The following is a 10,918-nucleotide window of genomic DNA, read 5'->3' as shown; positions in this document are numbered from 1 at the left end:
GTTAGAATGGCCCAGTCAAAGTCCAGAACTAAATCCTATTGAGAATCTTTGGCAAGACTTGAAAATTGCTGTTAATAAATATTTATTTAATCTGATTCAACTAGAGCTGTTTCACAAAGAAGAATAGGCCAAAATTACAGTCTCTAGATGTGCAAAGCTGGTAGAGACATACCCAAAAAGACTTGTAGCTGTAATTGCAACAAAAGGTGGTTTGACAAAGTATTGACTCAGGAGGGCTGAATACATATTCATGCCACACTTTTTAGTAAAAAATATTTAAGGGGTACGAATACTTTTGCAATGCACTGTTTGTGTATATATATATATATATATATATATATATATATATATATATATATATATATATATATATATATATATCCTTTTTAAAGAGAGAGGAAGATAGATAGATAGATAGATAGATAGATAGATAGATAGATAGATAGATAGATAGATAGATAGATAGATAGATACATGTACACACACACACACACACACACACACACACACACACACACACAAACCCATTAAGGGTCTCATTAAGGGAAGCATAAAATCGATCTTGTGTTGTGTTAATTCCTAACTGGATTCCCGGTTTGACCCTGACCGCTGTACACAGTATGGGCTTCTCCCCCTTACCACCTCAGAGCCTCAGAGATGTGTATGCATGTTCATCCTAGTGATCCTGCTTTCTGCTTTCATTTCTTAAAGACAGAACTTTGTAGAACACGTGATGGCTAAAGGCTGCTTCCAGAGTAATTGAGCCAATTGATACGACTGATTCTGAAAAAGTTTCGAACTGTAGAAATGTTCAGAAATCATTGCACTAAAGTGACATCTAGTGGCCAGACTACAGACTACAGATAGAGTTATGTTAGTTTTCTTATTCTTCTTTTGGCTTCTCCCATTAGGGGTCGCCACAGCGTGTCATCCGTCTCCATCCCTCCCTGTCCTCTACAACTGCCTCTTTCAACCCAACCACCTGCATGCCCTCCCTCACCACATCCATAAAACTCCTCCTTGGCCTTCCTCTTTTCCTCCCTCCTGGTGGCTCCATCCTCAGCATTCTTCTACAGATATACCCCATGTCCCTCCTTTGCACATGTCCAAACCATCTCAATCTCGCCTCCCTCACCTTGTCTCCAAAATGTCCTACATGCGCTGTCCCTCTAATTAACTCATTTCTAATCCTGTCCATTCTCATCATTCCCAACGAAAACCTCAGCATCTTCAGCTCTGCTACCTCCAGCTCCACCTCCTGTCTTTTACTCAATGCCACTGTCTCTAAACCATACAACATCGCAGGTCTCACCACAGTCCTATAAAATTTCCCTTTGACTCTTGCAGATACTCTTCTATCACAAATTACTCCTGCCACTCTTTTCCACTCACTCCACCCTGCCTGCACTCTTTTCCTCACTTCTTTAACACACACTCCATTACTTTTCACTGTTAACCCCAGGTACCTGACCTCCTCCACATTCTCCACCTCTTCTCCCTGCAATGGCACCCCTCCACTGCCCTCCCTCTCATTCACACACATGTACTCTGTCTTATTCCTACTGACTTTCATTCCCATTCTCTCCAGCGTGTACCTCCACCTCTCCAGGCTCTTCTCAACCTGCTCACTACTCTCACCACAAATCACAATATCATCCACAAACATCATAGTCCACTGAGATTTCTGTCTGACCTCGTCCGTCAACCTGTTCATCAGTACTGCAAACAGGAAAGGGCTCAAAACTGATCCTTGATGCAGTCCAACCTTCACCCTGAACCAGTCTGACTTTTTCACTGAACACTTGACTGCTGTCACACTGTCCTCATACATGTCCTGCACCACCCTCACATACTTCTCTGACACACCTGACTTCCTCATACAATACCACAACTCCTCTCTCGGCACCCTGTCGTACCCTTTTCTAAATCCACAAACACACAATGCAACTCATTCTGACCTTCTATATACTTCTCCATCAACATTCTCAAAGCAAATATTGCATCTGTGGTGCTCTTCCTCAGCATGAAACATTACTGCTGTTCACAGATGGTCACCTCTTCTCTCAGCCTGGCTTCCACTACTCTTTCCCATAACTTCATGGTGTGACTGGTCAACTTTATTCCCCTGTAGTTACTGCAGGTCTGCACTTCTTAAAGATCGGTACCGGCACACTCCTTCTACATTCCTTAGCATCCTCTCACCTTCCAAAATCTTGTTTAACAACCTGATTTATAACTCTACTGCCATCTCTGCTAAAGATCTCCATGCTTCTACTGGTATTTCATCTTGCCACATCCCGCTTCACCTGCTGCCACAACCTCTTTCTTCTTATGCTTTCCTGCACTTCCTCATTCCACCACCAGGTTAGTGTCAGCAAATATTCCCACATCAGCTATTTATCCTGTCAAATAATCAAAATTAAATTAACCTGAATTGAGGTAAATTTTGTAGGACAAGTGCAGGAACACCCCACAAAAACTGCAGCTTTTGAGATGCTCTGACCCAGTCGTCTAGCCATCACTATTTGTGCCTTTGTCAAACTCATTTAAATCCTTATGCTTGCCCATTTTTCCTGCTTCTAGCACATGAACTTTGAGGACAAAATGTTCACTTGCTGCTTAATATATCCCACCTATCAACAGGTGGCATGATGACAAAGAAATAAATGTCTTTCACTCACTGGTCTTAATATTATAATGTTCTACTGTTATGCCTGATCAATGTATAATTCCAGTTCACATGATGTTTTTGTCTATTGGATGGTCAAGTGGGCAGGCTAAACACTTTCTGATTAGTTTGCACCATCGTAAAAAAAAAACCCAAACTTTAATATAATTCAACCTGATATAATTCAACCCTTCACAGTTCGCTCTAATCTAATTACATCTTAAGTTCTGGTTTATTAAGATAAATGTTTGCCCTGTCCATGGCGGCTCAGTTCACGTTTCTGACTCTGTTTTATTTTCTGCCTGGCTACGATTGGCTTATACTGGTTTATACTGTGCTCCCAGTCTGTACCCTAATCAGAACGCTCATTGCGTGTACATGATTGGCTGTCTGTTTCACACACCTACTTCTACACAGCCAATAGGAAATGAGAATACATGTGTGGTGCAATTTAGCAATAAAATACTACGGAAACGTGCTTTTTTTTAAGAAACTGTGTGGGAACTAATACAACGTGTCTGTTTGGTTTAACACGAAACATTTGATCGTGTTGGATGCGTGTACTGATGCTAGTTTTGAAGCGTTCTGATGCCTTGACCCTTTCAAGATGGCTGACTGAAGGTGCCGCGTGTCTCACTTTGTGACCCAACTGACGCAATTGACCTCCTTTTACGACAGAACCTCGGACCATTTCTGGGTAAGGATTGGAGTGCAGCGATCTTCTGCCCGGCTGGTTTGAGGTTATTCTGCTGTTTTTGACACTGCTCCCGGATTATTTAGTTTGTATAAATTATGTGTTTTATCACCTTAAATCGTGTGTTGAATTTGAATATTAGCTACATTTACATCGCCTTTGCGTCATGAGCTAGCTGTTTCGCTAAACACATTTGTCATAGACACTAGGAGGCAGAACGCACACTATATTAATTTAATTAATAATAATATAATTACCTGTAACAAAGTTATCATTTTCTGGCAAAACGTGTTCGTCATATTTTCCTCTTTTTTTGTTCGTATGCATATAATGAATTAGGTAAACAAAAGCAGTACAGGATAGCAGTAGAAATATATATGTCTATGTGCATGATACAGCAAAATGTTTTTAATCTAATGCAGTATAAACTGAACTAATGATACCTTTGTATAAACACACTATATTATTATCCCACAGCAACATTCTAATTCTTCATACACTCTAATAAATCTTTAATCCAGCACCTTCTGTGTCCTTACTGTAGTTGTGTAACATGTATTTGCTCATTACCTCACACTGTGTTAGTTTACTCTGCCCTCCATGTAACATGTTCATGTGCTCTACACAGTCACTCTGAACCCCCTGCACTACTACTCCAGTATCTTCCTGATTACTGTTCATTTGCTTGGTGTAACATTATAATAACGCACACTGTACATGCTTTATCTTTCAGAGAGCCGTCCACTATGGCTTTAAGAAGAGTGTGTTGTCTCCTGGGCAGGCCGCAGAGATGTGTGTTCACTTCAGGATTACGAGCTCAGGGCACTGTAGCACAGGCTCAGAGAGGTGAGAGAGAGACGAGATCATCTTTTAAAGTCTAATGTGGTGAATGGGAGCACTTTCAGGGTTGCATTACACACTTAAAATATCATTGAAGGGTTTGTAAAGCAGACATTATGGACCAGATGTCATAAGGTACACCAAGTCTTGTAAATGTTTAATATTTGTATGTTAGTTGCTGGTATACAGTATAAGCAGACCAGATGACATCTTGTGACTCCTTGGAAATGGAAATGTTTTATTGTTTGAATGTTTAATTTCCTAACCTCAGTTTGATTTTTGTTCACAGGGATATTACATCTTTCTCTTTGATATACAGTATAAAAGCACATCATTTGCATTGTAGTTTTAATGGACTTCTGGTTGTAATGTTTATTACAGTGATTCAATCTTGAATTTTAAATGAATGTATGTATGTATGTATATTATTGTGTAGGTATGAAATAATATTCAATATTTGATGCTTTTCAGAGGTAGAGAAAGGTGGCGAGAGGAAGCAAGTCAAAGCACGTAAGTTGGTTATGTTTATTTGTATTCTCTTTGCAGAGTGATTTTGTTTTATTTGGCTCCATGGGTTATTTTCTTCTTCTTTTTTTTATACAAAATGTCCTTGGTGGGATTCTTTGACGTAATGAACTAGCATGAGGATGTGTTGTCGATAGAGATTTAAAAACATTTCTGTAAGTCGTTCATGATAAGGGCGTGTTCTGAATGCTGTAAACCTGATTAAAATAACTCAACTTTATATTCCAGATATAACAGTATTCTATGTAATCTATTGAAATTATTATTTTTAAATCAATCAAGGCACGGTTTACATTAGTTTTCTTATTAATAACACTTTCTACACACTTCAGAGAAGTCGTAGAATAGTTATTCTGTAGAATAGAAGAGTAGAAAATAAGTTTTTCTAAATGAACATGATTTTCATGAATCCCAAGTTTCTGGGGTAAAAGCTCATATGTACAATTTACACGTTAATCTATTTGTCAATTGGTTAAGTTTTTCTAGCATATAATTTACAAACACATGAATACCTAACAACTACGCAGTTAAATTCTTGAAAATTAAGAAAAAAAAAAAAAGGAAAAAACAATGAGTGAGTGAACACACTTTTCTACTTCTATTAGCTGTATTACTTCCTGTGAATGACTTCCTATTAACTCTTTGCTTGTGGTCCTGACATTGCAATGCTCCTTTGTTTCCTCATTTAGCGAAAGAACAGTTTAACTGGCGTGATGCCCTCAACCTGGAGGGTCTGCTGACAGAGGAGGAGATTATGATCCGAGACACCACCCACACCTACTGTCAAGAGAAGCTCATGCCACGCATCCTGATGGCCAACAGAAACGAAGGTGCCCATAGAAGCCTGCATTTTTATCTCATTCTCTCGTATATAGCGTCGTAATAAATGTCATTTTTTGGAATCTAGTTTTCCATCGTGAGATTTTGAATGAGATGGGTGAGCTAGGAGTTCTGGGCCCAACTATTAAAGGTATGAAAAATTCTGATATGAAAAAACACTCTATAAAACTTGAATACTCATAAAATCATGTGACTCACCAGGTTGTTAGAGGAATAAACTTTGTCATCATCACCATTTAACCGGATATTTTCCTTGAAGTGTGTTTTATATGTTCAATTAAAAATTTCTTTGCATTTAGTACATTTTACTGTATTCTTGTTTCTTTCTGCTCCCAGGCTACGGCTGTGCTGGAACGAGTTACGTAGCGTACGGACTTATTGCACGTGAGGTGGAGCGAGTGGACAGTGGGTACCGCTCAGTGATGAGTGTGCAGTCCTCTCTGGTCATGCACCCGATCTACGCCTATGGCACAGAGGAGCAGAAGGAGAAATATCTCCCCAGACTTGGTAACACTGCAACTCCAAAACACTGTATTTGCAGAGTGGGTACAGATATACATAGACCTCTGGATCGTATCTGTAATTATAACAGGAAGTGCTGGAGAAAGATTTGTATTATAAGTGTTATGTGTTGTCAGCAAAAAAACGAAAGCAAATATAAATCCATTTTTTTATTGTTGTATGAATAAAAACAATATGTATTATTTATTGCCTGTTATATTTTTTTGATAGTTTCATTTCATAATAAGGAATTTCTTATTGACCATCTCAGTTGGTGGGCTTGAATATATTATAGATTGCATTGAACCAGGCAATTAGTTTAAAATTTTGATGTATTTTGTTGCATATTTTTTATATTGTTAATATATTATTCATTCAATGTAGTCTCTTTTTGCATGGGAGAAAGGAATTTTCTTTTTTTTATGTTTTGCATTCTTAATAATAATAATATTAATCTTTTTCTGATTTTGGCAGCAAGGGGAGAGATTCTGGGCTGCTTTGGCCTGACTGAACCAAACCACGGCAGCGACCCTGGCGGCATGGAGACCAGAGCCAAGTACAACGCATCCAGCCGCACCTTCACCCTCACTGGGTCCAAAACATGGCAAGTAAAATCTTTTAATACCCCCAATTGTGCCATGTTTATATACACTTGCATCATTCAGTGCTATAAAGACAAAAGCGCGAACCGAGCAAAGGTCATTGCCGTAAACCATCAGCATCGCATGTGTTTTTGTCCGGCGTATAAATAGACTGAGGATCGTATTACTGCCTGGCACGGCACAGAAACTTTAGACAGAAGCAATTCAAGTGTAGCTCAATGTTTCCACTTGGCATTCCAGACTGTTGTAGATCATTATGTAGATTCATTTAATGGAAATCGCTTTGAGTTGTTTGAGTCGAGTTTGAGTTGTCTTAAAAACATGCTGGTGTGATGCACTAAACACCATGTATACGTCAGTGAACTTGTATTCGGGTCACCTTGATGTTTTTTATTGCCCTTGTCCACTTGAGGGCAGTATTTCCTGGTGCTTGAGCTCCCTTGTCCTGAGCACTTTTGTTTTGATGTTTATTAATGTGCTGAGGTTTTAGAAGAGCATCCTTCATACATGGAATATGTTAAACAAATTTTAATTATTATCTTGTGAGTTATAGCCTCTCTCTCACTATATTGGCAGGATTACAAACTCTCCTGTGGCTGATATTTGTGTGGTGTGGGCCAAGTGTGACGATGGTAAAGTGCGGGGGTTTATTTTGGAGCGAGGCATGAAAGGTCTCAGCACCCCCAAAATCGAGGGCAAGTTCTCATTGCGTGCCTCCTCCACCGGCATGATCGCCATGGACGACGTGGAGGTGCCAGAGGAGAACCTGTTGCCCAACGTGTCTGGACTCGCGGTGAGCACCATACATTGTGGAAGGGAGCTCTTAAGACATGCTGTCATATTAATAAGTCTCTTTTCAAATCTCTCTTCTATCTGTGGAATTAAAGAGATACTAGAACATCTGTCACTCACATCTGCAGTCTTACAGGAGTGGACAGGAATTTTAAAACATTTTCCAGTGATAAAAAAGAAATTATTAACCTTTTTCCGACAGACCAACATGAGAAAATGTAATTCCCAAGCAATTATTAAATACATCATTGTACTCTGCTATATATAAAGTGATTATACCACATTTTTGTCTTTATCCAGGGTCCATTCGGCTGTTTAAACAACGCCCGTTATGGGATCTCCTGGGGAGCACTGGGAGCAGCAGAATTTTGCTTCCATGCAGCACGTCAGTACACACTGGACAGGTAAGACTGGTTGCTGCGGTGTAGTGAATAATGCTGGTATAAACTAGTGTTAATGAAAAGAAAAGGAAGCATGGCCGACTTTGCTTCATTCAGAACAAGACACCCTTCTACACACATAACTGTTCAGCACAAAGACTATTATCATCAGGCTTATTTTTAATCGAGATCTTAAATATCGTGTGTTCACATTCTCAAGGATCCAGTTTGGGGTACCACTGGCCAGAAACCAGCTGATGCAGAAGAAGATGGCAGACATGCTAACCGAGATTACGATCGGCCTGCAGTCCTGTCTGCAACTGGGCAGACTCCTCGATCAGAAGAAGTATGTCTGTCTTTTAGATTAAACACTTTTGTAAAGATTTTAAAAGGAAAACATCCTGAAACACAATGTCTTTACACTGAAATGAGTTGTGCTGCTATATTTTCAGGATTGCCATGAGAGGATCGTGATTATCTGTTGCTTTGTTACAAAGATGTTCAGTAGGAGAACAATGGTTTTGCTGTTAACACTTACAAACAAAACAGCAAGAGCTTCTTTTCCTCTTTCACAATGTATAAAGTCACATCAATAAGAAATCCACTGTAGATGTTGAGATCGCATTGGGTGGACTTTAAATCCCAGGATGCAGTGTGGCAGTTTGGAGGTGTTCACCCCAGAGCTACAATGAACCACTTAGCTAGAGTGCGAGTTATGGCAGGGGTTTGGTATCAAGTCACGCAGAAAGAATTAAAAAGGTTTAAATTCTTTTTATTTTATTTCTATTGTATTGAGTTTAACATATTTCTTGCACTGTCATATTTTTTTTCATTTTTCATTGATAAATTAAGCTCCCACTGATTCTGCATTACAGTTGTTACATTTTCATTATATATATGTAATAATTAAATAAATAATTAAATCATATCAACACCAAACATATTAAATCAACATAACATTAATATATAGATTATTACATTCAGTCATGTGTGTGACCACTCACCAAACGCCCACCTCCGGTCTGTGGGGAAACTGGTCTGTGGTGCAAAAAAAAAAGGTTGGGGGCCACTGATCAAGTTGACAGACAACAGTGGTGTTAGAAAGTTGAAAACTGATCTTTTTAGAACTGCTGCATTGCTCTCGCTATCCCATTACATCATTATTAGTAAGATAAATCAGTATTGTGGTTCATGTAGGAAATCATCAGTGAAAAAACTTGGACACCATTAAAGAGAAAGTGTTAATTATAAAGATTTATATGCAGGTTGTTCAGGGCTATTTTTCTATTCAGTTTTCCTTTTCCTTCATGTAGGTTGTATGTACAGAAAAAGGCTTGTGTTTAAATTGTATCCTGTTTGACTCTCTAAAGAGCAAGTCCAGAGATGATCTCCATGCTTAAGAGGAATAGCTGTGGGAAGGCCTTGGACATCGCCAGACAGGCGCGAGACATGCTGGGTGGTAACGGCATTGCTGACGAATACAACGTCATCCGCCATGTCATGAACTTAGAGGCCGTGAACACCTACGAAGGTCAGTGAATATTCTCTACTCCTTATCAGACTGTACATCTGTACAGCTCATGACTGTAGATTAAAAATCTTATTCTACCAACTATCTTCAAAAATCACCATACTGAATTCTCTGCATAGCATCTCTTGTTAGTAGAATATGAAAGAATAAACCGTGCATGCAAACTGTAGTATCTACATATTAACTAAAACAAACGCGGCAGTTTTTACCCGAACAGCATGTAAACCCTGTACCCCATGAGTGGGACTACACATTATTCCTCTACCAGATTAGGATCTGGTGCTGGACAATATTTAACAAAGCCTCATACCTCCTTTACACAGCAGGTCCCATCATGTTTTACTCCATTAAACCCAGCCATATGCCTTTGTTATTCCCAATCCTTTATTACCTGTACATTCTTTCACATACCACTACTTCTTGTTTCCACATTACATGACAAATACTTCTTTGGATAATATAGTTGATATGCCTGATTTTTTGCCTCTGATTTTGCAGGTACTCATGATATCCATGCTCTGATCCTGGGCAGAGCCATCACAGGCCTGCAGGCATTTACTGTGGAGAAGTAAATCACTAATCCACCGCCCACAACAGTACAGCACTTGTACCACCTAGAAAGCTACTGACTTGTGTAATGAAAATGAAGCTAAAGGATTTTTTGTTGTCTATTTAAGTAATTGACGTTTTCAAAATGTAATTATCTCCAAGTTCCTCTTTATCTTCAGAAGACATAGACAATATTTTTGTACTATAAACAATCCGTTTACCCGTTGATTTTGTATATAAATTATAACGTCAATTTAGAACCGAGAGAGAAGACGTGGTGTTTTAATATCAGTCATAATCTGAAACAATAGAAAAAAAATTGGAGTCGCGTGAACGTGTGATAGAGTACGCAGTAATATTTGACTCTGGTTTTGGTTTTGTTTAGGATACAGGAAACTGACAGCGGTTTAAAAAATGATTTGTATATTTCCATGTTTCCGTTATTCTGGCACAGTAAACTTCTTGTTTTTAAATTACTGTAAGGTTTACCCGTTACGTTACGCCACTTATCTTGGAATAAAATAAGCTAAAGCCAAAATACATGCATAAAGAGTGATGCTATATCCCAGTCCTTTGGTTTGTAAGAAGGCATTAAACATCCATTGAAATAATATATTGTGGTTTTTTGTTTCCCCATCCCCCCCCCCTTAATGAAAGCCTTTTGAAAGGAATGTTTAAAAATATGAAACTTAACAAAAAACCCACCTACCATTAAATAAGTGCGGTATTTGTAAGTTGGCCTGACACATGGCATTTGCTTGCCAGGACATTACACTTTTTTTGTGATCACTGACTCTGGGTAAGAAGATACTCATTTTTTTAATAGTGACAAATTAAATCCATACAACTCACACAACTCTCTCTGTGAACTGTCATCATCCTGAATTAGACACATACCATTTGGGTAGAAATATTTCATCACAATACTCAAAACAAGTTTATGGTGGAAGAACAAGTTTGTCCAGAGGGATAAGTGAAACCAAACCATGCCAGCTA

General features: G+C 38.7%; 1 protein-coding gene across 3 annotated transcripts; it reads left to right on the top strand.

Moving 5' to 3' along the window:
• The first annotated feature begins 3,183 nt into the window (after nt 1–3,183).
• gcdhb (glutaryl-CoA dehydrogenase b) lies at nt 3,184–10,533 on the top strand. 3 transcript variants are annotated; one of them, XM_046866773.1, is made up of 12 exons: nt 3,184–3,365; nt 4,096–4,208; nt 4,674–4,712; nt 5,417–5,557; nt 5,635–5,697; nt 5,904–6,074; nt 6,543–6,672; nt 7,247–7,463; nt 7,763–7,866; nt 8,063–8,188; nt 9,213–9,373; nt 9,872–10,533. In XM_046866773.1, exons 2-12 carry the CDS (start codon nt 4,109–4,111, stop codon nt 9,943–9,945), a joined length of 1,326 nt encoding a protein of 441 aa, XP_046722729.1. In that variant the 5' UTR covers nt 3,184–3,365; nt 4,096–4,108; the 3' UTR covers nt 9,946–10,533. The 3 variants fall into 3 exon arrangements, with proteins under 3 accessions (XP_046722729.1, XP_046722728.1, XP_046722730.1); XM_046866772.1 differs by having other exon boundaries at nt 3,184–3,408; XM_046866774.1 differs by having other exon boundaries at nt 3,360–3,447.
• The last annotated feature ends 385 nt before the right edge of the window (nt 10,534–10,918 follow it).

This window comes from Silurus meridionalis, chromosome 14, assembly GCF_014805685.1.
Source record: "Silurus meridionalis isolate SWU-2019-XX chromosome 14, ASM1480568v1, whole genome shotgun sequence".
NCBI classification, from domain to species: domain Eukaryota; kingdom Metazoa; phylum Chordata; class Actinopteri; order Siluriformes; family Siluridae; genus Silurus; species Silurus meridionalis.
The sequence above is the reverse complement of the archived record's forward strand: the minus strand, read 5'-3'. Positions and strand labels throughout refer to the sequence as shown.